Genomic DNA, 27,913 nt, shown 5'->3' on the forward strand with positions numbered 1-27,913 from the left:
TTCGATTGCGTCATTTGAATTTGTATGACAACCGTGTTCAAATTGGCATAATATGTAGGTAGCGATATTATATCGCGATATAATATATATAACTTATATTCGCGATACGAACTGATTCGCGTCCCGCATACCGCGCGAAATTGTATTAGTTAGACTAAAAAGCATTAGGTACCCTGACTTAAAAAGATTTCTGATGCAATTTTTTTTTATTAGTACCAAAAAATTATGCTTACTTTGCGCGCATTTTAACGAGCATGATTGGGGGTAGTCTTCCTCAGATATAAATCCTCAAAAATCCCCTAGCAGGATTGATACTCGGGATCTCATTACGTTTTACAAAAAAGGGCAATACGCGCAATTTATAATTTAAAACCGCGCGATTCCCTACGAGAGAAATTTAAGGAAATAGGTATTCTTACAGTAGCTTCTCAATACATTTACAATAATATAATTTTTGTACGACAAAACATCCTCAGCTACAAAAAAATCGGTGATTTCCATGACAGGCCAACTAGAAATCGTAATAAGCTCGCAACTCCTACGCTCCGCCTCAGAAAAGTGGGAAAGTCATTTGTGGGAATGAGTGTAATATTTTATAATAAAATTCCACAGTCAATATTAGACTTGCCTTTACCAAAGTTTAAAAAATCCATTAAAAGTATGCTCCTGGCAAAAGCATATTACACAATCGAAGATTATGTAAATGATAAAAAAGCATGGATTTGACTCGCTCCAGCAATGCGCGGGTCTGCAATTGCTTGTATAGTATAGAATATTATTGTAAATTGAACAATTGAAAAGAGCAACCGCCGAGTTTCTTGCTGGTTCTTCTCGGTAGGAACGGCATTCCGAACCAGTGGTAAATTATTTGACGATTCAAAAGCACTTGTAAAAGTTTATTTGAATAAAAATCTATTCTATTCTATTCTATTCTATTTAAAGCTTTAGTGCATACCACTGCGTCGTCAAAAAGCTTCAGTTTGGCTTGATTTGCTTAATTTTGAAAATCATATTTTTAACCCCCGACCCAAAAAGAGGGGCGTTATAAGTTCGACGTGTGTATCTGTGTATCTGTCTGTGGCATCGTAGCTCCTATACGAATGAACCGATTTTAATTTAGTCTTTTTGTTTGAAAGGTGGCTTGATCGAGAGTGTTCTTAGCTATAATTCAAGAAAATCGGTTCATCCGTTTGAAAGTTATCAGCTCTTTTCTAGTTACTGTAACCTTCACTTGTCGGGGTGTTATAAATTTTTAATTTACACTTGTTAATTAGTGGCCTACAACGCAAGTCAAGGCAATTTCGGTATCTTGGTTGGCAGTCGTACTAAATTATACGGATTTAATTCCCCTTTTTGTCAAATCTGAATAATGTTTTTAATTAAATTCTGTATTTTCGATTTAGGTTTTATTGAAGCTCGAATGCAATACAAAAATTACAAGATAACAAAAATACTGCAATTTACATAACTGCAACCAAATCAGTGTTTACCATCTTAGATTGCGTCATAATTCATAATCATTGTCAACAAAATTATATTTAAATAGTAAGTAGGTAACCTAGTATCAAGTAGGAAAAGGTAATCTATTTAACAAAGAAACCAAAGTCGTATACAAATAATTTATTTATTCATTACTTCTCGGTTTATTATTTTATTAATCTTATCTCTTCTATTAAATATGTACAATAGTATCATATATAGGTACAAATACACAAACAAATAAATTATAGAGGGGATCACAGGTCGTAAGATTCCAATACCATATAGTTGAATACATAAGTATTATTTATCTAAATCACTTTAATACATGGAAAATTATATTTCAATTATTTTAATAAATTGATATAATACATTTTACTGATAGGTATGTCTACTGTGGCTATAGCGTATAACTGAGTAGGCTCCTACGGTAGTGGAGGGGTGCGGGAGGGTGACAGTTGCCACAAGTTGACGAATCACTAAGCTCTCGCGTGACGTCACACACCCCTCCCATACCGCTCCACTACCCGCAGAAACCTTTTCAGTTATGCGTTGTGCCTGAAACTGGTTGGCTAGTCGGCCCGACTCAGACCGAAATATATCATTTTCGAAGTGAAACTTCTAGGCGCGATGAACGATTTTGGGATAAGGATGCATCACCAACATGCTAATTTTTAATAGTGCTCGGAGTGCCGATAGATGTAAAAACTAAACTAATTTTATGGCTGTAATAAACAATTAATTGTGAAATTTTAATTTTTGGTACCCACTATATTAAATTGAAAATCCAAGAAAAAACTACTGTTTTAGTATAGTTTTAAGTTTTTACTTCTGTCGACAGTCTCCACCAATTTTTTAAATTTTATCCCGCGAATTTATCCGCAAGGATTTACGTTTTTAAAAGTCCCGTGAGAACTCTTTGTTTTTCCGGGATAAAAAGTACGTAGATAAAGATATGTCACTCTTTAGGTCTTTAACTAGTACTCCTGCAGAAAATCACGTCAATTCATCCGTTCAACGCTCAAAAATCCGCAACATCCATTGCTCTGTTGCGACGTTATTGAAGAACTAACAAACAAACACATTTTCACATTTATAATATGGATAGTGATTCTACTACTTTGTTAACAGGGCCCCGATTCTTTATGGCATTTAAATTGTGATCACATAAATCATTTATTGAAAAGTTGCAATGGGCAGTCTTTTTACCCGACTACGGCAAAGCCAAAAGAAAGGGTTATGATTTTAGCAGTCTATGTACTTATTTATTGAAAGCTTGATGCCAACTGCAGCAGAGGTCCGTCGCATTTTGTCAATATTCTAAGAGTCCACGGGAATTTTCTTTTGTAGCGTGTTTTCATTCGGTAGGAGAAATGCGATTAAGCCACCAACTGTAAAAAATATTATCAACATATTATCAATATTGTAATTATTTCATGTGTTTGAAGTCTTTAGTCCTAAAAAAAATCTCACTCTCGCCAATTTACTACTTCCATTGTCCATACAAGTTAATCGCGCGCCTCCCACATCCCGCGCGGGTTTGACCAAAGCTTTATAACCTTTACCAGAGGCCTTACTACTAACAATGTTTCAATATTGTTTTGACAATTTGATATAAGTTTTATATGAAAATGTCAAAACAATATTAATACAGGCCCTAGGTAGGCTAGGTTATCATATTGCGGCATCACAATCATTGTTATTGGCAGAATTACGTTGGTACTACTGGTACTAATTTAGTGAAAGGTTGGACCGACACACAGGCAAGTTTGCGCCTGCGTTTTGTTCCAAACTTTGAGTCTTAGAATTATTGACTAGCGCTCCCTCCCTAGTGAGTCTTCTAGCGCGACGATCCTATGATTTCATGCATGAAGCTGGTACTTGGTAGGGTTGTAATAAATTACCAAATGTAAGTCCGCCGAAGGAGTAGAAGGCCATTTCGCAGTCGTTGACCAGCATGTTCTTGACGACGTTGATGCCCAGGAAGGAGCTGCCTCGCCCCACCATCAGGGTCACGCATACCGCCATTGCTCTGGGAACAAAACAATTAATAATAGTCAAGTATAGTGTACTCGTAGCGTGGTACTATTATAACCAATAAAAAAATAAAACTCAAATAAGTTTTGTAGACACGTTCTAGAAACTAATATCTGGTGTCTAGAGACAGTGAGTGAGTTTGGACAGCCTCCCTGGCGAAGTGGTCTTATTAGTGTGAGGTCCCGGGTTCGATTCCCGGTAGGGATTTGGAACTTAATAATTTCTCTGGTCGGACCTGGTGGGAGGCTTCGGCCGTGGCTAGGTTACAACCCTACCGGCAAAGCCGTGCCACCAAGCGTGCGTTCAGGTACGATAGCGTGTAGAAACCAAAGGGTTTAATAAAATACTGCCATACCCCTTCCAGGTGAAACCACTTCCATCTTAGATCACTTACCACCAGGTGAGATTACAGTCAAAGACTAACTTATATATCTGAAAAAAAAAAACGGTTGACGATGGTGGTGACATGATATTTTATACGTACTTGACATAAGTAGGGAAGATGTCGACACTGATGGCCGACAGCATGCCGAAGTTGAGCATGCCGGCCACGAAGACCACCAGACACACCGCACTCGCGACCCACGAGTCCGACACGCCCACGGAAATACCTGCTACGCCGGACACCACCTGAAAAATAAGTTGGAAATTTACATTTTTTGGTTGAAAAATTTGAATAAATACGACTGTCCTGACAAAAAAACCGGCCAAGTTTAAGCCAGACTCGCGCACCAAGGGTTCCATACTCAAGTATTTTTCCGATATTTTGCACGATAAATCAAAAACTATTATGCATAAAAATAAATAAACCACAAATTCACGGTTTTCGGATTTTTTCCTTTACTTGTACCTACCTGCGAAATTTCATGATTAACGGGAAGTACCCGTAGGTTAGGTAGGTCGTGTCCTGTCGTGCACGACGACGACGTGTCGTGGACGTGTGTGTACGACAGGCGAACAGATGGACAGACGGTCAGACAGACAACAAAGTGATCCTATAAGGGTTCCGTTTACCTTTTGAGGTACGGAACCCAAAAAATAATGTCTATACCAATTAATTCGTGCTTCGTAACCAGTATTGTACTTAGAATTTTTTTTTTTTTCATAATATACTAACGTAAGTCAAGACTATTTTCGCAGCTAAACTTACTTGTATGCAAATAAACATGTTTTTCCTCCCAACGCAATTGATCACACAACTAAGAACCACGTTGAGAGCAGCAATCATGATGCTGATCACGAACACTGTGATCATCGCGAACTTGTTGAGGCTGCAATCATTGATCTGAAACTAATCACTAATCATTTTAAACCCACCTAATATACTATAGTATACTATAATTCGAGCTGGGTGATGAGTAAGACAAAACATAATAAAAAATTGGTTGTCTGTAAAGTCGGTTTACTGACGATAGTTAAACGTGACAACAAAGGCCGATTGTGCTTCTTTGTCGCTCGTTCCGCGCTCTCGCTTGCACTTCAAGCCTTACATGGAACGCCTCAGAGCGAGGTAACGCCGCATGAGTCATGTTTTTTCGTGCGTGCAGCCGGCTCTATCGAATTATAAGACGTTGTCACGTCAAAACGCATGAGAATACAAGAGTTAGCGGTCTACAAAATGAGAACCAAGTGTCCTAGTTTTAGTCTTCACATAAGAATTTAGATGTGGTTGTAACATATTATCTACTTGTTTTTTTCGTAATATAATTTTATTAATAACAATTATTGGCAAATTTATAAAATAAACTTAAATCTAAGTTAAAATAAAAAATAATAACTTAAAAACTAAAATAAATTAAATTAAATCTAAAACATAATCGAGACCTCGGCATTGTACCCAAGATACTGGCTGCGTTACCCCTTTGGATGGCCAAACTAATTCTTTGCCCAAGGTAGCTGCCAGCTCTCGGGTCCCCGAATATAATATTAACATAGGTAAACAAACGCTCTGATAGTTATATGATAAAACAAAAACTATGTTCTAATTTTAGAGATACTTAAAATTTCCATTGAAACAAAAAAGTGTTTGTTAATTACGCAAGTTACATATGAATTTTACGATGCAAAAAAATAAACAATTAAATATAATTCACCACACGTCATTATTTGATATCATTTCAAACGGTATTTTGTTTAATTTGTTTATTGTTATCTTCTAGAACAAATACTATTACGTCTTTGCTCGACATTGATATATTTATGAATGGGTTTATGAAAAGTAAACAAAATTATAATTTCTTATTTAAGAGATAAATGTGTGCTATTAATAATGTGGAAAATACAACCACAGATTAAATTTTAATTATAGCTTATGAAACTATTTAATAACGAGTTTGAACTTTGAGTTTAAAAAGCGGAGCTGTAGGGTCCGTAGGTGAGGATTTTATTGCCTAAGTCATAGAATTAAATGGCCTACGTGCCTTAATATGGCTAGTTTTGTACACAGCCTCTCAGTTAAATTAAATTAATGATAGGCCTAAATGTATTGCTATTTCTTTTATAATGGTCTCTATAGACAAGCGTAAATTAAAAATTTATAACACCCCCGACAAGTGAAGGTTACAGTAACTAGAAAAGAGCTGATAACTTTAAAACGGCTGAACCGATTTTCTTGGATTACTTATAGCTAAGGACACTCTCGATCAAGCCACCTTTCAAACAAAAACAAACTAAATTAAAATCGGTTCATTAGTTTAGGAGCTACGATGCCACAGACAGATACACAGATACACACGTCAAACTTATAACATCCGTCTTTTTGGGTCGGCGCGGGTTAAAAACGGTAGCACTAGACTAGATTTTGAATAGATATTGAATATTGAACAAACAATAATTATTTTATTTATTGCCCATATTCGTTTGCCGCAGTCAGAAAAAAGTTATCTTAAGTTTCATTTACACCAGAGCAACATAGGACGACATTGCGGTATGCCACAGAGCCGCATGGTAGGTACAATGATAATTTTAAAACTTGGCAAGAATTGTTCGTAGACTGTCATTGTAATATAATAATCCAATTCTACCAGAAAGATATTGTCTTGGCATAAAATAGACTCCGAAAAATAAATATGTACTTCTATTTGTAGCATGCCGCATTGTCGCATGTTGTTGTTTTGGCGTAAAACAGCCTTTATGATATAGTATACCTCAGTTACAGTAGTATTTTTAACAGAGTTCAACATTTCGCAGAATTTGAGGTCTTCTTTACCATTTTCTAAGGACTTCATTACACCGTCCGTAATGAAGGGTAACCACACTATGAAGGGATTTAACCTGAAAAAATAATCGTATCTAATACATCATATTATATGAAAATAAACTAAATTCAAGTGTCTTTATATGATTTTAAAAAGGTGCCTGTTATTAAAGAATTAATTTTTCTTTGATTGAAAATATTCCTTGAACTTTGTGCATACAAAATAACTTGACAGAAAATATATGAAAATTCTAGCTGAATTTAATTGATTTGCTAATATCCAAGCCTCTTAAGGCTTTACTAAACATTTTAAATTTTAATTTGTTTTTTCGAGCTTATCTTTAAAACTAATGAACCGATTATAATGGATTTTTCGACCGCAAGTAGGGGACTATTCATTCTTAATTTTCTTTTGTTTTCATAATTAGCTATTATGATACCCTATCTTGATTTAGTAACCCCACTTTAAATTTACGATCCCCGATTTAATTGTAATAATTATATTTTTTGAATTCCTTTTTTTCTTGCAATAAGTTTGGACAAGTAATATTTAAGACCGTTTCAAAGTTCAATTAGAAATCATTACAGTCGCACCATATAGGATCCTTTCTTGCAAGTGTGGTACGGAACCCTGGCAGATTTAAAACTTGGTAAAATAGCAATAACAGGATTTGAAGAAAAAGTTACTTACCCAACATAAACTATAATGAACAATATAGATAGAAGCACTGTATTCTTTAGTAGAGGTGGTTTCATAAGTGGCACAGTTTGAGAGACAATTGACGCCCAGAAACCCTTTGCTGCCTTCCCTGTATCTTCTCCTAAAACTAGTGTGCCCACCTGTTTAACAAAAAAAAATACTTTAAAAATTACAGTGATTTAGCTCACCTTTGGCTATTTCTACTTTTTTAAATGATTATTTGTTAAAAACTTTATGTAGATATTCCAGTTAAAACTACGTTACGTTACTTACTCCGTCATACGTCGTTAATATGAATAAAAAATAGAATAGAACCGGAATTCAACCTTGTGGCATTCCAACTTCATTAGACAAAACCTATGCCTATAAAAAATCTGTTAATAATACAGCTGGCTCGATAGCATTAACCTTTTAGATTTTTTAGGTTTTTGGAGTCTGACTGTCAATTTTAGTAACAGGTATCAGGAATATTAAAATGATCAAGGAAAAATACAAGAAAAAACATTTTCATTTTGGTTATATCATTTAAAATGATCGTAGTAATAAAGATCCAAGTGAGTTTTTTCGCTTAAAATTTTTGTCAGAATTCTGCGAATGAGATAGTGACGTCATACGACCGAGCAACATTGTATTTCTTGCTTTTATACGCCTTAAAAGCTAAATAAATCATAAGAAAACATGGGTGCTCTTTAATTCACTAAAAACCGGTACTAAACACGTCACAATCATAAGTAATACAGTGCAAATTCAAAAAAACGTCTAACAGTTCTAACTTTTATAATATTGCACGTATTAGGGTTAAAAAAACTGATGTAGATATATTTCACTAGGTGTAATGTATTTGATGGAAACTCTGATATTAGACATTTTTTTAATTTCATATCATAACATATCGGTGTTCTCCATTGAAAATAACGAACAGACTTATATACCTAAAGTTTAATTTGATTTAATAAGATCCATGTCTAGCCCTGGAGCTATGCAGACAGATGGATAGATAGATGAAGCTAAATAGAAAGAGAATAGGAATCTACTTACTTTATACTCATCAGCGCTCTTCCCTGAATTGATCACAAAGAATCCTTTCAGCACTTCCATGGCCTTATAGTCTTCTCCAATGCTAAGCAAGTACCTCGGGCTTTCGTATGATATGTATACCCCGATCGCCCCAATGGCGCAGGGCATAGCGAAGATTATATTCAGAAGACGCCATGGAGTGAATGCGATGCCCAAGAGTGGGATGTCGTATGAGAAACTCAGTTGCAAAACAGGGATGCTTAGTACTGAAAGAAAATATTAGGATAGATATAATTATGCTGTTGCACCTCTTCACGTCTCTCACTTGGATACCCAATTAGTTGGTCACGTATGACAACGAAGTGATATTGCTGATGGTGCGCTAGACTCATCACCTAGTAGCCTTAGCTTTCGAGGCTGTGGTTTGCTACGCAAGTGATTTCAACTATGACGTCGTTGGAATATGTAACATGTGTCAGTTAAACCTAACAAGTGTAAATTAAAAATTTATTACACCCCCGACAAGTGAAGGTTACAGTCACTAGAAAAAAGCTGATAATTTTCAAACGGCTGAACCAATTTTCTTGGATTATAGCTAAAAACACTTTCGATTAACAGGGCTGTCTCCGTCACTTACTCCATACAATCGTAGTTCCCATTTCATTTGAATATTAAGCAACCAAAGTCCATGAAATTTTGCAGACATAGTCTAGAAACTAATATCTGTGTCTGTGGTGTTTTAGATTTTTCTAAAAATATGTAGTTTTAAAATTACAGGGGCTCAAAGATTTGTATTTTTCTTTAAAAAAAGGCCCAACTTTGTGCTCGTTTTTCTAGACAACGAAGCAATTTAATGAAATTTGGAAAAACCACAGACCTAGAAAATTTAATGAATATTATGTAGTAAAAAAATTATCGTTGTATATTTTATATTGTTATAATTATGTGGGAACTACGAAAACCAGAAATTACACCCAGAAATCTTGAAAATTTCGTGCTGTCTCGATTTGTGCAAGCGGGGTGGTGAAGTGCGGGGGACGACACGTGAAACTGACAGAAACTGACAGTCTAAACACACGGGCCACATTTAGACTGCACCCAACTCCAAACTTGTCAATAGGTCTAACTAAATACACTGGTACATTTCAACTTGCGTTAGACGTATGCGTTACCTACTCAGACGTTGCCTGTAGATAAAAATATGTCTCATGTTTGCTGGCAATAGCGCATGCATCAAACCCTGCAAGTTGCAACTCTCTTGCAACCTATTCCTCACGCAATACGCACAGCTTTAATATTATAATTTTTGACAATGTATACTATATGTAATGCCATATCACAGGTCACTCTCTGATTTATTGCTAACAATTTACTTCCAAATGCAAAGAAATCTAAGTGTGTTGAATTCACACTGCCCAATACCAGGACCTTAAATGACATAAATTCATTGATAAATAATCATATGTTGAAAATAAAGGAGAACCCCGTGTTTCTCGGTATAATGTTAGATGCAAAGCTTCTATGGAACACCCACATATCAACACTTGATGGTAAACTCAGCTCTGCTGCTTACACTGTTAGAAAAATTCGACAGGTACTGACGTGGAAACTGCAAAAATTGTATATTTTGCCTATTTCACTGTATTATGTCTTACGGACTCTTGCTATGAGATAAAGCGGTAGATATTGAGAAAAAAATGTATTACAGAAAAGGACAGGACGTGCAATTTATAATTTAAAACCGCGCGCTGCCATACAATAAAAATATAAGGAAATAAGTACCTTATCTATTATCTTATAGTAGCTTCTAAATATATTTACAACTAGCTAATGCCCGCAGCTTCGCTCGCGTGGATTTAGGTTTTTAAAAATCCCGATCCTTTCATTTCCCAGAACAAAAGTTGCCTCTCCGTAATAGCCCGTCCCCGGGATGCAACTTGTTTCTGTATCACTTAAGAATATTTAAACGGATGATCCTTTTCAAATCCCGAGGGATCACCAGGATTTAGGAATGCAATTTCTTACAGCATCAGGGTTGAGATCAACGACAAAGTGTTTACTTGGTATAGATACCTTCAATATCAATTAATAATCGACACTTTTTAAATCCCATTAGCTTTAATAGTCAGGTCCCCTGCAACATCAGGGTTGAGGAGTTGGAATCCAAATTTTTTATTGAACAATGTCGCAAACTTTCTTTATCGATTAAAAAAACTACCCAAAATTACGCAGTTAGGTTACCTGCCAAATTTCATGGTTTTGAGTCAACGGGAAGTACCCTAGAGGTTTTCTTGACACACACGACAGACAGAGAGATAGACAACAAAGTGATCCTATAAGAGTTGCGTTTTTCATTTTGAGGTACGAAACCCTAGAAAACGTAGGAACGGCATTCCGAACCAGTGGTAAATTTTTCTGACCATCCAAAAACACTTTGAAGTTTACCTAAAAGTTTACAGGAATAAAAATTTATCATTGTATTCGATTCCATTTCATTCTATTCCATTCTGTTCAAAGATAAATAGATAATAAAAATATTTGTCACCGAAACAATAATTTACGATTCATCGACCAATATCAATTTTACTGATGACAATCTGACTATTACCAAAGTGAACGACTACTATAATATCTATTATATACGACTAACATAATATGTATTATAAATTGTGTGCCGTTTGCATTCTCACTAGGTTCTCATTAAGTTTGTTTTATTTGGTTAAACTTTCTGGCATTTATATTGTTATGACGTTTAATTGGCAAACAGTCTGTTTATTGGCTGAAACTCAAAAATTCAGCCAATCACAACAAAGAAAATATTGTAATAATGATTGATGCAGCTTTCTGTAATTGAAAACAAAATATTTGACATTAACTTGAATGTGACAGTGTTTTCCGAATAGGGTTGCCAGAGGCCCCGTATTTTACTGGTTACCCCGTATTTCAGGATACAGAAACCTGTAATTATGAAAATAAAATACGGGGCAAATAAAACTAAATATTTTTAGGGTTCCGTAACTCAAAAGCAAAAAAGAACTCTTATAGGATCACTTCGTTGTCTGTCAGTCTGTCAGTCTTTCCGTCTGTCCGTCTGTCCATTTGTCCTTCTATCCGTCTGTCATGTGTTCATGAACAAATATTAGTATTTTCAATTTTCAAAGTAAGATAACTACATATATCAAGTGGGTTATCATATGAAAGGGCTTTACCTGTTCATTCTAAAACAGATTTTTATTTATTTTTATGCATATTTTTTTAATGCATAACAGTTTTTGATTTCTCGAGTAAAATGTCGGAAAAAATACCCGAATACGGAACCCTCGGTGCGTGGGTCTGACTCGCACTTGGCCGGTTTTTTACAAATTCAGCAGGAGCTGGCTGGCGAAATCAAACACTGACGTTATTTCCAGTAGAAAGAATATTTTCCTTTTGCGGCAATGCGTAGCCGAAACCCACTCGATATTGATCATGGTCGTAGCCAAGGCGGCGGGGCTTGGTTTGAGGATGTAAGCCTTTTTTTATACAAGCTAGCCCGTGACTTTAATCTTTTCTAGTGGTAAGTGATGATGCAGTCTAATTTCTTGGCCGTTAGGGCCATACTAACCATATAACTAGCCATGACCGAAGCCTCCCACCAGACCAGAAATTTTGAAATGGCGACTGCGCCTGGGAAGCCGTCAAAAACCTAAGCCTAAAATAATACTTACACTATTTCTTGCATTTGCTTACCAATTTTTTTTTTGGAAATAGGTATATCAAACATTTCGCGGTCACTTCACTCGCGCTTTGAATTTCTATTACTTGGTGTAAACCCCGCAATTTCGTTTGCATGAATTTAGATTTTTAAAAATTCCGTGGGGGATTTTCCGGGCTAAAAAGCCGCCTAAAAAAATGTCTGGGATGCAAGTTACCTCTGAATAGTAAGTACCAAAATTTTGGTAAAGAAGATGGGCCGTGAAAGGGTAACAAATAGATAGGCAAATAGATATACTTACGTATTCGTAATATTAGTATGGATAGGAAGCTTTAAAAATAAAATCTTGCTATGGCTAAACTCGTTTCCCTTTCACTTTAATTTTTTCTGTATTGAACCAAAAACACTTACGCTCACTGCGCTCGCGCTTTTTTATTGTTGTATTTTATCTCACTGTCAAATTGAAAGGCGAAATTCCACTAACCAGGTAATTAGCCCATAAAGTTGAGCGAATGTTTTTTTCCTCATGACAGGATTCAGTTCCGGCCCTAATAAAACCTCTCCCGCAATCGATTCCTGGCTACGGCCATAGTATTGATACTGTGAAGGTGGAATTACAAATTAAATGTAATTTTAAGTTGAAATGAGAAGATTGTATGCATGAAATGTATAACATTTTGCTTTACAACACTAAGAGTTTTTAAAAGCTATTTAAATAAATAAATCTTTTATTTAAAACCACATTGCAAACACAGTTCACCAATCAAGACACGGCAACATACAGAGAAAAAATACAAAACTTACAAATAAACTGAAATATCTAAATAGGCTTTCCATGCATTTCAGAGAAAACCAACGCCTATTTCTTCAAATACTTCAAATTTTCAAATTTCTTCAAATCTTAACCCCGTATTTTTGATGGTGGTAGCCTGTAAATCAAAAAGAGCCAGGTGGCAACCCTACTTCGACCTAGACAGAATGAAAAATTGTTTTCATTACTCGGTATGCCTACTGCCATAGTGTGACAGAAAGTGTGACGGTAGTTGTGACCTCTGATTGGCCGACTCTCTTTCACTATTTGCTAAAATTGATGATTGCAACAACAATTTTTTCTTTTTTGTAATCGAAAACAGAACACGGACGTCAAACAGGTTGACTAATTGCAATCATTTCTGACCGGCTAACATTGTTCCGCTAGTGGCTCAAACTCACTGTCGCAGCAAGAACATGGTAAATTCAGCCAATCACAGCAATTTGAAATTTGGTTATCACAAATGTACCGATCTAGGAACCGAGAATGCACGAACCAGTGCAGATAGAGATAAGAACAATAATATCATACGTAGGAAATCGACGGGGGATCGTTGACAACGATAGGCCACTTTTTAAACAAAAAAACTAAATTAAAATCGGTTCATTAGTTTAGGAGCTACGATGCCGCAGACAGATACACAGATACACACGTCAAAGTTATAAGACCCCTCTTTTTGGGTCCGGGGTTAAAAACAATCAAGGTGAATCTATTTTTCAAAATGGTGACTGGGGTTTGCACTGCATCTTTTTCAGCCAAGCGCCTCAAATCCGCTATATTGATTTTTCAAGAGTTTTATGTAGTTAGTGTAGTAAGTACATTGAAATCGTATCACTTGTTCATGATGACATGAACAGATTGACTGCAGTTAGAGTTTCTGAAGACATTTTAGACTACAAAGGTTTTTGTTCAAATAAACTTTTACAAATCGATTTCAAATCGTTGAGTAGTAAATATCACTGACTGCTCATCTTACGCAGAAAAATCAGAAAGAAACATAGCACCATTTGGTCCATGCATAGAACGTGTTCTTTTTAAAATTTCACCCGTCTCATTGGCCATTAATAATAATCTAAAACTAAACAGTAAAAGTTTACCAGCCATCACTCCAGAAGCTGCTAGATATATGGTGGACGTTGATGCCACTAATATAGATCTTCGATTTTGCGGCGTGCATTCACTCAACAGAGTAACTGCCAATGCATAAGTTCCTGACACCCTAAAAAGAAAATTAAAAGTCGCTATATTGAACCGCGGGGGTATATATGGGCCACCTTTTTTGTAACAAGAATTCCTCCAAGTTCTGCTCCTTCGCTCGGTACTCAAACGAGTAACGAACTCTGCATCCACATCTGCTTAGACAGAGTTTAACGCCAGTTTCAGTTGTACCAAACTCATAGGTGGCACGAACCCTTGTATTCACATATACTGTGACAGGGCATTCTGGAAGCTTCAAGATATAATATTGTAACTAGAGTTAGTAGTGTACGAAAATATAGTCAAGTTTCCAACAAGATCGACCTCTTTTCTTTATCTCCTGAAAAACTTCCTCTACAAAATTTAAAACTAGAGGATGCCCGCGGCTTCGCCCGCGTGGATTTCGGTTTTTTTAAATCCCATAGGAACTCTTTGATTTTCCGGGATAAAAATAGCCTATGTCCTTCCCCGGGATGTATCCCATGTCTCTTCCAAATTTCATTAAAATCGGTTCAGCGGTTGGGCCGTGAAAACGTAGCAGATTAGTAGCATATTAGTATGGATTAAACTCAATTTAAACTAGGTAGTAACTCACGCGGCTGAAGATAAAAATTTGAGCACGCTGAACACTATCCAGTCGGGAGACAGCGCGGAGGCGCAACCGGCCAGGAAGGCGAGGATCATGCACAGCGCCAGGATCTTCCGCCGCCCCTTCGTGTCCGCTAGGTAGCCCCAGAAATGGGACGTGGCTATTATACCTGGAACACAAAAAAACATCAATTATATCCTTATCTCCACCACCGGTACCTACTGAGCGCGGGTCTCCTTCCAGATCGACAAATAAACTTACAATCTTCCTCCGAACCCCGAACCTCGGAAGTCGGACCTCCCTAATAGTAAGCCTATGACTTACAAAAAAATTGATTCCTAATGAGATTGTAAACTTTCAAGATTGTAAGTAATCAAGACAGCTTGATCAAGCTATGAAAACTAAACCAAGACGGTGGCCGCATTGGTAGAAATCTCAATGTTTTTTGCGAAAATGTACGAAATCCCTCAACATAGGGTTATTCAAGGGGTAGATCAAATTCCTGAAAGGCCGGCAACGCATCAGTGGAACGGTCCTCTGATGCTGCAAATGCTCGTCGGTAATTACTTTACATCAGTACCATTAGTAGGTATAAGATTGAACTCCGCCATCGACGAACGCTGCATTTACCGTTAATCGTTTCGTTTGCTCCTCAGTTTCAACGTTTACGTATTGTACCGTATTACGATTATATACCTACTCTTCGAATAAACGGTGTAAGGTCCAACCACCAACCTTGTCACAATTTTTCTCTCTTACATATTCGCAAAAAGTAAGACAGCTGATATAGGTACGCTGCCATTTTGCTGAATTTGGCATTTATTATTATTTCCGACCGAAAAAGAGGGGTGTTATAAGTTTGACGTGCGTATCTGTGTATCTGTGTACCTATCTGTGTATCTGTCTGTGGCATCGTAGCTCCTAAACTAATGAAACGATTTTAATTTAGTTTAAAAGGTGGCTTGATCGAGAGTGTTCTTAGCTATAATCCAAAAAAATCGCTTCAGCCGTTTGAAATTTATCAGCTCTTTTCTACATAGTTACTGCAACCTTTACCTGTCGGGGGTGTTATAAATTTTTAGTTTACACTTGTTCTTAAACGAGCATGTGAGGCCCGCCTGCTCGTTTGCATTTTTATTTAAAAAAAGAGAAACTCGATTTTCGTCATATTACAAAGTTTGTCGAAAGTTATAAATAGATTCATCTTGATATCATGCAAAAAAATCGTCAATTGGAAAGGTCAAAGTTGAAGAATGCGATGTGGACACAATTATCCTTATTCCTTATTATTAGTGTAGGTACGCATCATGATGTATCACAATAAAGCTAAAACAATTAATTGGAATGAATTGTTTGGTTAACTACGCATAACAGGGTCTTGGAATGTATGAATAAAATGATGTGAATCGTATAGCGGTAAGTATTTTATGCGGCTAGGATTCATTAAAGATAAATCTGTCTGTCGTTTGTCGTTGGCGTCTGTCTGCCTGTCTGTCCATCTGTCTGTCTGTCTGTCCGTCTGTCTTGTCTGTCAAGAAAACCTATAGGGTACTTCCCGTGGACCTAGAATCATGTTTGGCAGATAGGTCTGGTAGGTTTTTAGTACAAGTTTTTATGCATAATGGTTTTTGATTTATCGTGCAAAATTTCGGAAAGAATACCCGAGTACGGAACCTTCGGTGCGCAAGTCTGACTCGCACTTGGCTGGTTTTTTCCATTGATGTACGGAACCCTAAAAAGAGGTAGGTACCTACTTGCAATTATTATACCCCGGATTTCCCGAGTAGGAAGCTATATTCCTAATCTGGCAATCACCGCATTTTTCAGGCAAATTAAACGAATATTTACGAAACTCTAAGGATCTAATGAATTGTAAGTGAGCATAAACTTACGTATAACACATTAACTTTATGATACCGAAAATGAAATTTACATTTTTATAATTACTTACTATAATATACCTACCTAACTTATAATGGTTCTGTGGCCGGGGGCTCCCATAGAAACAATATGGATCAAAATATAATGAAATTGGCCTCGACTTCGTCCGCGTGGATTTAGGTTTTTAAAGATCCCGTGGGAACTCTTTGATTTTCCGGGATAAAAAGTGGCATATATCCGTCCCCGGGATAAAGCTAACCCTGTACCAAATTTCGTCAGAATCGGTTACACTGTTGGGCCGTAAAAAGGTAGCAGACAGACTGACAGACACACTTTCGCATTTATAATACTAAGCATGGGGGATGAATGGAAATTAAAAGTTTAAATCACAACCTGACATGTGAAAATGTTCTAAGGTCTTGGTTTAATAAAATCTTATGGGGATATACCTACCTAACCCAACGGTGTGTATATTCGGCCATGGCTAGTTACCATCCTACCGGCAAAGCCGTGCTGCCAACCAATGTAGCGTACCTGCCGTTCCGGTACGATGCCGTGCAGAAACCAAAGGGGTATGGATTTAATAAAAAACTCTCATAACCCTTGCAGGTTAGCCTGATTCCATCTTAAACTGCATCATCATTTACCACCAGTTAAGATTGCAGTCAAGGGCTATAACTTGTTTCTGAATAAAGATAAAAATAAAAAAGTGATCCTATAAGGGTTCCGTTTTTCCTTTTGAGGTACGGAATCCTAAAAAAATTTAACTTGGATGCACTGGCAACTGGCACTGGTACCAAGTATTCCATTGACATGATCTCAATTCTCAACCACGCGAACATGGTAGAAAGAAAAATTATACTTGCCTAAAAGCGGCATGCCAGCCATGAGTCCCTGCTGAAAGACGGTTGTGTTGAGCTCGCACGCACTGGCAGGTACCAGGTATGCCACTGACATGATCTCAAATGCCATGCCAGTGATCAGGCTGATGTTCACCAACATCGCCAGGAAGTTGAACTTCCCGAAACCTGTGGACAAAAGTAGATAACAATTACATAAATGATAGGATCCTATGTCCTATATTTACAACTTGCTTATGCCCGCAACTTCGCCGTGTGGACACACAAATTTGAAATCCCTATTTTACCCCCTTAGGGGTTGAATTTTCGAAAATCCTTTCTTCGCGGATGTTAAGGTTATAATAGACATCTGCATGAGAAATTTTAGCCCGATCTGTTCAATAGTTTGAACTTTGCGTTGATAGATTAGTCAGTCAGCTGTTCCTTTTTATCCGACTGGGCAAAGCCAAAAGGAAGGGTTATGATTTTAGCAGTCTATGTATGTATGTATGTTTATATCCAGATTCTGTGTGTTCCACCGTGTGCCTTAACTACTAGGCCGATTTTGATGAATGAGGTGTCAATTGATTCGTTGTAAAGGTCCGGGTGACATTAGCTACATTTTATAGGAAAAAAATTGACTTATCGGATGTTAAATGCAGAGCATTCCACTGAGAAGCTCTCTTTAATTACCTAACGGTATTAAACTAAGGTACGTATCGCAACCCATCGCCGGCCAACTCCTGAGCATAGATGTCCTCTTAGCAAGAGAAAGGGTCATCACACTAGCCAAATGCGGATTGGCAAACTTCACACACTTTTGGAAACATTAAGGAGAACCTCCCGGCAAGCGTTTCCTTACGATGTTTTCAACGTTTTCCAAAAAATACATATAACTCCGAAAGGTTCTGGTGCGTTAGCTTTATCAATATTGTTGTGTATGTGACCATAGCATATTTTTGGCGCCTGATATTCACATCTTTAATTAGCCTTGTAACATTTAACTAACTAAAAAGCATGTAACTTTGATAAGAAACTGTCATATAATTTAATTCGAATTAGTATCATTGTAATTCGATATACGAGTAGGTACAAATCTGCAAACCGAACTAAATTGACAAGGTCTAAACGTAATACACACGTAAGTATAACAGTACCCTTCCAACTACGTTTTCCGCAGAAAAAGTGGGAAGTTAGCTCTATTGAAAGACTATTTATTAGCCCCACTGGGACGTATGAATTTCGAAAAGTGGTTTGTTTTAGGGATCGAACGCCGGTCCCCCCTAATAGGAGGCCAACATCCCTAAATTTATCCTAAAAATTAGATAAGACGTTAAATTATTAAATACTCTGATGATGGATGCTGAGTAATCGCACCATGAAATTGAATAATATTAATTACAGGGGTATAATAATGTAATAAGCTGGAGAGCTTAAGGCCGTGGGGCGCAACCGGGGGTTCGAGCTCTTTTTAAGGAAATTTCAAAAAGGGTTATTGAATCAACCGGGCACCCAACCGGTCTGGCCTGCTTGACCCTTGCCAAAGAATTAGTTTGGCCATTTAAAGGGGCAATGGCGCCAGCATCTTGGGTACAAGTACAATGCCTCGTTGCGGTGATCTCGATGAGGTTTTGGATTTCATTTAATTTATTTTAGTTTTAATTGAATATTTTTTTAGTTTTCAAATTTAAGTTCACTTATATTTCTTGTGAAATATTAATTATAGTACAAATTACCAGAGTAAATAAATTAAACATTAAAAAACATTTGACAACGTAGACAATTTTAGTGATTAAATGTACAATTTGAATTCCAACTTTTTGGTTTTGATATTTATTTTGTGAATTTTAACTGTCTACCTACCTAGTTATGTAAATTTTAATGTTTTTATTCTAATTTAATTAATTGATAAAATGTTGTAAATGTTAGTTATCTATGTGAATTTTAATGTAACAATTTGATAATGTCTCTGTATTTTTCCGATACCCTTACATGTGTTCATGTGTAGTGCACCTACATGTGAATTGCGAAATAAAGAATATGAATATGACAAAATTTGAAGTACCTACCTACAATATTATAACAAACTTGAATTTCTCTCCTTATTGATATCTCTTCTCCGATCAGGGCACATTGAACAAATAAATGGCTTTGATTTGATTTTTATTTTCTTTATTTTCAGGTCATTTTTAGTTCATTATTTTGAATTGCGCGACAGTAAAATTCGCTGAATGCGAATTGGCATAGTAATTCAATGTGCGTTGTTTTGGAGCATGTGGAATGTATGTTTGTCATGATCATCATCATCCTCTCAACCTATCGCCGGCTCACTAATGAGCATTGGTCTCCTCTCAAAATGAGAAGAGTTTAGGCTCCAGCACGCTGGCGAAGTGCGGTTATTTTAATAGAGAGATTATCGATAGAGAAGTCTTCATACGAAATTTGTAATCATAATCACATTTATTGAGCCAAAGCGTGGGTAAATAACAAATATCTAGTATGAGTACAATAGTTAGACACGAACACAAGCTACTGCCCAGACAGTGTGCCACGCAGATAGACAGACGGACGGACGGATGGACGGACGGACGGACGGACGGATGGACAGACAGACGGACACATTTAGTCAAAATTAATAAAGAACATACAATACATAAAAAGAACATGCAAAAAGCGGTCTTGCTAGACACGGCCGTTTGGTTTCCCCTGCCGGGGTGTAATCCTCCGCCCAAATATGTATTTATGTAATGTGTACGTAGATTTATTTATTTTATGCTTGTTTAAGTATATTATACTATTTTTGGCCTAGCTACATGGACATCAAGTTGTAAGCAATAATAATAATTATTATAATGAGTTGCATCACGCAAAAGTTTTTGTTCATAAACCGTCGTGAATTAGTACAGGTAGGTATTATTATTGAGGTCGTCGCTACAGAATAAAGTACGCCATGAAATTGAAATAATAACAACATAAACTTGAATACGTCTCCTCCTTCATTGATATTGAGATTATTTTAAAAGATTTTATTTCAATATGTTTTAAATTCTCTTTATGTTTTCTTTATTCTCTGTTTCAGAATAATTACAGCGTGACAAATCTAACCCAGCTACGGAAAGTTGTCAATGACACCTGCACTTGCAATGTACTTCTATATAAATGCATTGGCCGAATCTTTTTGAAAGCTTTCTTATAGGTACCAACACTTGAACAATGTGCATTGAAGAGTCATTATTATATTATTATATTACATACATTATTATATTATTGCACCCTTAGGGTGTGTGGGTATGGTCTTCTTCGAATAGTTGACCCACAGGCATCCCGAGTAGAAATAGCAGTATACTCTAAACAGCATTATACTACAGGGTTGTATTCTGGGTATAAAATAAACCGTAATCCATGCGTAATTAAATACCAAATCGCTTGAAAAAGCGCAATAATAACATAGGTATAATACCCACATATCACTATTAGGATCTATAGGCTTCAAACATTTCAGTAAAATGGACCTTAATTACGTTGTTTCAAAGCTCAAGTTCATCCATACCTCTACAGCCAGCGCTCTAAGCGGAAATCTTGCGAATTAAAAATGGTATCGATACTGAATTTTCGACTTTGAAACAAATGACTTAAAGTTCATTTTGCTCTGTCGTTATTGTTTCGACGCTCGAATTCTATCAACGTTAGTGAGATGTAAAAATCTCATACTAACCCTACTGGTACTGGTCCATCGACCGGTTTGAATTTCTATTCAAAGATTCTCGCCATCTCTTAACGAGAATTTTATGATTATATGTTAGGTAGACCTAGTCTAACTGAAATGCCCTGGCTTCACTTGGGTCTTTTTGAAAATCCGTAAAGGGGTGGAATTTTCAAAAATCCCGGAAAATGTATTTTTTATGGCATAAATTTCCGAAGCATGCGTCAATTAAATTTTTTAATTTCGTGATAAGTCTTTGATTTCCGGGATAAAAGTATCCAGAATAGGTACCTATCTATCCGTCAAATTTCGTCGGGATCGATTCTGCGGTTGAAAAAGTAACAGACGTTAGAGTCACTTTTGCATTTATAACATTAGTATGGACGGATATTATGTATCTAGCAAAGAGGCCGGAGGTGTACTTTTCATACTAAATAAGGTGTTTTTGCTACAATCTTCTGAAGATTTCTACGTAATTACTACAGTAACATTAAACTGTGGTAATAAAACATGTCCTCATATTACCAGATGTTAGCAATTATAACCGGGATAGACGACTCAAAGTGGTTTACAACCGGACCAAAACTAGACTTCTGAAGTTGGTCACCCATCCAGTCACAGTCTCAAGTCAACTTAGCTTACCGTGTACAATCGACCCAATATGCGTTGACGCAACTACGTACGTCATCAGACTATAATCTGTATTATTTTTGAAATAATAATTTCAACGAGCAAAACCGCAGTTAAACGCTTACCTACTTAATTAGCTAAAAAAAGTTTTTTTCTACTCACCAGTCATATTCAAAGCCTCCTCGAAAGTCGTGCTAGTTTTGGCAACCATTTTTCAAAATAAAAGTTCGACACGTCACAATTCAAATCAAAACCAAACCACAAACTTTGTATTCAAAACAGTTTAACTTCCTTGGCATTTAATAATGTCACTATAAAAGCACGCATTGTTTTTAAATAATTTAAAACTTAATCAATTAATAAATGAATTTATTTTTTGTTATAAAGCACCGTTCGACAGTGAAGATGTTGCAAAACTGTCGTATAAGTGGGACCCGGGGTTATATTAATAGCGTGCGTCTGATATTGGTATCAACTTGTTGTGGTGCTGCTTTAATGCCAAATTATTAAGTAACTAAAGGTAGATCTTCACAAACTTGATAATTTTATTGCCAATTCGAGGCAAAGCACAACTGCAACTATACATACGTGCGCACAATTTGCAGTACAAGGAACCAATGCTAATTGTAATTTGTAGCACACCTGTAGGCTTAGTATAAGATTTTACATTTTACCAACGCACGGCCACCGGCCGTAGCTAAGGGCAGGCGTTGTGGGGGCAATGTCCTACTTTAAAATACCATTGCCCCATCTTCAAAAAATCCTTAAAAAGCTTAACAATGATTTGATTGTATATCTAATTCAATACAATTTGGTTTTGGGTCAACGTTCTACACCAAATACCAAAATTTCAGGCTTGTAACTCATTTCGTCTACGAGCTTAGAGACCTATGACCGGCGGACATACAGATAGTAGAGTGACATTAATAGGGCTCCGTTTTTATTTTTTGGGTACAGAACCTTAAAAATGCACCTCGTATTCGGGAGGTAAGGGGTTCGATCCCGGGCACTCACCTCTAATTTTTTGGAGTTAGGTGCGTTTTAAACGATTGAAAATCACTTGCTTTAACGGAAAACATCGTGAAGATACCTGAATGCCTGAGAGATCTGCATAATGTTCTCAAAGGTGTGTGAAGTCTGCCAATCCGCACTGGGCCCACGCGAACGCGGCAGCTCTACCTGTAACTACAGTATAAAGAGAGACATAGAAGCCCAATGCTTTTCATTTCGTGGTAAATGACAACCTCGAAGACCCTACAACATAGGGCCTTAACATTTCTAATTTTGTGGCCTTAACTATGTAAGCTAGTTCAGGTCTCTCCTAAGTTTGTCCCGCACTTAGTGCATTATTTCTCTGTCTCTGTTATTTTTTTTATAAAGAATATTAGCCATGCTAATCATGACTAATACTCCTCTTTCCCCTCCAATTAAGCGTAAAGCTTGTGCTTGGAGTAGGTACGCAATAGTGCAACGGGTGGGGTTTGAACCGCCGCCGACCCTTCGGAATTCAGTCCGCTCCTCAACCGTTGAGCTATCGTGGCTCTAAAGTGTAAACCTTACCACTGTTGCTCTATCTTAAATTCAACTCTAGCTACGGCCCTGCATCAACGTTGATAGGATTCGAATGTCCAAACACTTCAACGTTAAGGAAAAAGGAACCTGAAATAACTTGAAATAACGATCTTTGTCCATATGTCTACAGACAGCGCTCCAAGCGGAAGCGTTGTGAAATTAAAATCGGTGGAGGTGAATTTTTGACTATAAATCCTTTAGTTGCATTTTACTATGCTACGGGTTACCTGGGAGAGATCACTTTAGTGATAAGGTCGCCCTTTGCATTTCTAAAATTGTATCATTTATTATCTTTGTATTTTTTGTGCAATAAAGCTGTTTAAATAAAAATAAATAAATATGCTGTCATTGTGTTTCGATGCTCGAATACTATCAACGATGGCGAGCGTAAAATCTCATCCTAACCACACTGGACGGGTTCTAAGGCCCAGTGCACATCGAACGCAGCGAGAGGCGGCGAGTAGAGTCACAGCGCGGCGAGTGGCGAAGAGTATAGAGGCTTAGCGCGCCTAGTGGTAGCTAACGCGCAATCATATGGACGAGAGTTAAGCTGACCCAAACGTCGCCTGAAGAGCCGCTTGAGCGCGCTCATTTTCATAATAATTTCAATCGTATATCAAAGTCACTAAGCTGAGATTAAGTTGATAAAAATAGTAGCAATAGGAGCTGCGTCTCGGTGCCACTCCACTCCGTCCGTGGGCCTTGCGCCTAAGGCGTCTCCTCTCCAGTAGCAGAAACCCGGAGCGGTATCACTAAATGAAGCCTCTGGTCCTCTGGTCACTCTTTTGTGGATCTGTAAGGCGGAAGGAGGGATCCGAAGGACCATGATTTCTTTTTCATTTTACAGCAAAAGTTACGCATCCGAACACTGAATAATTCTGATATGGTATTTGGATTCGAAAAATCGCTACGGAGAATAAACGCGAGTGAAACGAGGACAAAATTTTTCTTTAATTTTAAGATATTCATCACTTTTCACTCTTTATATTTATCGTTCTGGGCGCCGCGTCCTTCTCCAACGGCGCTTCTGCAAGGATATGCGTGACTTCGTGCGCAGCGTAAGGCCTCGTTCAGGAAGACGCGGAGTGTCGCGCGGTGAATTGTGCGTAGCAGCCAAATTAAATATGCCAATATGAAGAGGGCGATCATGCAGAAGCGTTATCACGTGTGCATTAAAAGTATTTATTCATTAGTTTCATCCGTATTTAAAGTGGCCGCCAAACACAGAGCGCTTTGAGGCCACCATCTTTTATCGAGGTGTTTGAATTTTAAATTACCAAATTTTTTTTTTTGTTGACGCTGGGGAATGCATTTACGCATCCCCCCCGGAGGGAGGGTATGTGGGACTCGCCGGCCGAGAGGCGACCGGAATACCCACTAAACCCCAGCGGCGCTACTGCGCGTCGCCTGGCGACTGGGTCACGGGAACGGCCGAAGCAAACAACCGCGACCCAGCCACCGACGTCTGCCGAGGCAGACCCTCCACCGGGGACCTGCTCGGTCCCCACCACCGCACCTCCGGGACGCACCAACGAAGTGCGTCCCCCGACCCTGGGACGCGCACGTCGCCCGTGTCCCATCCTACGTTTCGTCCACTGTGCCCTCTGCTAGTCAGAGGGACACGCGGAGAAACCTCCCTCCCTGCCAGGTCATTAGCCATAGCCAACAATATCTCCGAAGAGAAATTGTTAGCCATGTTACCGGGGCGCACCGGCCCGAACACTGCTCTTCCCCTCGGACGCATCCAAAAGGGACCAGCAGCATCCAGGCACACTGGGAGGTTACCTGGCTGGCGCCCCAAATTACCAAATAGATAAGTAACTAGTAACTATTTCATTATAGTGCCATAGATTTAACGCTATATGTTTTACTTACCTTAGACACTACGACTTATTTTCATAACTACATAACGTGCATACTTATTAATTTTGTTTTTTTTTTATAATTTACTTATGAATTTTTAAGTTAATCGTAATATATAATAATATATGCCACAACGTCAAAGTAGTTTTAGGTACTTCAACCACGCATTAGGGTTATAGGTACGCATTAGATAATTTTTTTATGAAAATAATGATGCTGCATGATGTTTTGCTCGCTTTTGAGATTTGCTCACGGTAGAGCTCCGTGTGCAGAGTGCATGCAGGGTGCGGCGGTTATGGCACATGAGTAGATTGTGGTTATGGTGCGGAGTCGCGCGCAGCGGTAGCCGCTACCCGCGCTCTGAGAACGGAATAACCGCAAGACGTGCCGCGCTACGCCCCGCGTTTTCGTGAACGAGGCCTCAACGCCTACATAATATTGCAATCCCTTGTGGTACAAGTTGACAGGACTGGACAGGTTTCCCTTGCCCCGCACTGCCGTAATGTGATCCAAGCCAAGCATCAAGTAACCCGGCCGGGCCGTCTGATCGTTACTATAATTTTATTTTTATGATAAACATTATGTACGACGTACTTACAAATTACAACGTAGCGCGATAGGAGTATTTCTTTTAAATTATGTAGCTTTAACGAACAAATTAAAACTGTGGTAAGTATTAGTACCTACGCCATAGGTCGTAATGACAATCGGGGTGGGGACGCCCCGCACACCCGCATAGCCCCCGCGTTAACCCGATGCGGGATAGTGCGGGTGACGTGCGGGTGTGCAGGCTCTCCCCCCACCTCATACCCCGATTGCCAGCTTAACCTGTCGCGTACTATAGGTAGCTTTGAACACGAGTCGTAGTAGTTAGGTACCTGAGAAAAAATATAAAACTATTTATTTATGACACTAATTAAGCTCATTTTTCCTGCAACAATCATTACTATAATCGCAATTGTTATGGTTGACTGAATTGATGGTATTCTTGTTGCAACAATGCATTGTAGCCAATAGCGAGCGAGCATCAACCAATCAGATGTGATTGCGATCGTGACATAGTCATTTTACCGTACAGACAGTGCCACTAACTTATCTGACGTGGACAAAATTGGAACTAGCCGCGTCAGCCGCTATTTCAAAATCCACGCGGACAAAGTCGCGGGCATCAGCAATATTGAATCTTCGCTATGCTCAAATTATTTGAATTCCATTTTTTCCTGGTAATTTTTTTAAAAACAGCAATACCACAAAATTCTGTACTAGCGAGTCGCTCGTCTGCAGGATGATTCGCTAGCTCAGTGTCCAGTGGCTAACACTAAACGATAACCACCGAGGTTGGTTAGTTCTAGGTACATTGCTGCTTCTCTGGGTGATATTGAAATACTTTTTCGTAGAAAACCTTTAATAGATTAAAAAATGAGCTCAGTGGCTATCATATAGTCTACGTTGAGTTAGCCAATCACCCCGTTGAACAGATAAGTTGGTGGCACTATAGGTACCCGGTATTCGAATGCGTTTGCAATTTCGTAAAGTTGGCGAAGCTTAATATTATTATGTAGCCTTTAAGAAAACTGCGCAAAACTGTGGAATGCTGTGGATTATGTAGGTTAAGTGTAACATAGAATATGTTTACATAATATCAATGAATTTGTTTTTTTTCCTTAACGGCGCGGCGGTCTCTCCGAAACTCGGCCCATACAAACGTAGTCTGGTACTCATTTAAATATTATAACCATTCAAATTCGATGTAATATTGTAGACATTACAATCCGGGTATCTTTAAAACAAGAGTGAATAGGCACCTTCTAGGTAAACGCGTCCCATCTTAGACCACATCATCACTTTCCATCAGGTGTGATTGTGGTCAAGCGCTTACCTATAGTGAATAAAAAAAAAAAAAAAAAGACACATTCTAGAAACTTATATCTATGTCGCAACGAAATGGCATAAGCCGGGAGTTGGCCAACTCCCTTATGGATATGGCTAACACCCGGGAGATGTTAAAATTACAACTCAATTAGACTATTTCACTAAACTAATCTAGTGATATCATAGAATAATGAGCATCTGACAATCCTAATCCTAATATCCTAATCCTAATCCATACTAATATTATAAATGCGAAAGTGTGTCTGTCTGTCTGTCTGTCTGTCTCTATCTTTTCACGGCCCAAAAGTTTGATCGATTCTGACGAAATTTAGTACAGGGTTAGCTTATATCCCGGGGACGGACATAGCCTATTTTTATCCCGGAAAATCAAAGAGTTCCCACGAGATTCCCAAAAACCCATCCGCTTAACCGATTTGTATGAAATTTGGTACCGAGGTTGCTTGCGTTCCTGTAATTGAAATAGGCAACTTTTTATCCCGGAAAATCAAACAGTTCCCACGGGATCTTTAAAAACCTAAAGAAACGCGGACAAAGTCGCGGGCATCCTCTAGTAATATTATAAATGTGAAAGTGTGGATGTTTGGATGTTTGTTACTCAATCACGCAAAAACTACTAGACAGAGTTGGATGAAATTTAGAATTGAGATAGATTATACCCTGGATTAACACATAGGCTACTTTTATCCCGGAAAATCAAAAAGTTAAATCTTAAAAAAAAAAACGTAAATCCACGCGGATGAAGTCGCGGGCATCAGGCTAGTATTAAGATAATAAACCATGTTTTTGTAACGGGCTAAAAGTATAAAATAAAC

The 27,913-nt window shown here is 37.9% G+C and overlaps 1 protein-coding gene and 1 long non-coding RNA gene across 3 annotated transcripts; one reads left to right on the forward strand and one right to left on the reverse strand.

The window, feature by feature from the left end:
- Positions 1-1,608: 1,608 nt before the first annotated feature.
- LOC123868751 (putative transporter svop-1) lies at positions 1,609-22,396 on the reverse strand. 2 transcript variants are annotated; one of them, XM_045911350.1, is made up of 11 exons: positions 21,936-22,396; positions 17,468-17,629; positions 14,727-14,889; positions 14,032-14,153; positions 8,451-8,695; positions 7,404-7,552; positions 6,663-6,789; positions 4,667-4,801; positions 4,001-4,146; positions 3,384-3,511; positions 1,609-2,870 (listed from the first exon to the last, which is right to left on the reverse strand). In XM_045911350.1, exons 1-11 carry the CDS (start codon positions 21,982-21,984, stop codon positions 2,800-2,802), a joined length of 1,497 nt encoding a protein of 498 aa, XP_045767306.1. In that variant the 5' UTR covers positions 21,985-22,396; the 3' UTR covers positions 1,609-2,799. The 2 variants fall into 2 exon arrangements, with proteins under 2 accessions (XP_045767306.1, XP_045767305.1); XM_045911349.1 differs by having other exon boundaries at positions 4,667-4,807.
- LOC123868795 lies at positions 3,858-26,641 on the forward strand. Its single transcript, XR_006796723.1, has 3 exons — positions 3,858-3,880; positions 23,079-23,081; positions 26,493-26,641. It is a non-coding gene; the product is annotated as an uncharacterized LOC123868795 (long non-coding RNA).
- Positions 26,642-27,913: the final 1,272 nt, after the last annotated feature.

Source organism: Maniola jurtina, chromosome 10 (assembly GCF_905333055.1).
Source record: "Maniola jurtina chromosome 10, ilManJurt1.1, whole genome shotgun sequence".
NCBI lineage: Eukaryota > Metazoa > Arthropoda > Insecta > Lepidoptera > Nymphalidae > Maniola > Maniola jurtina.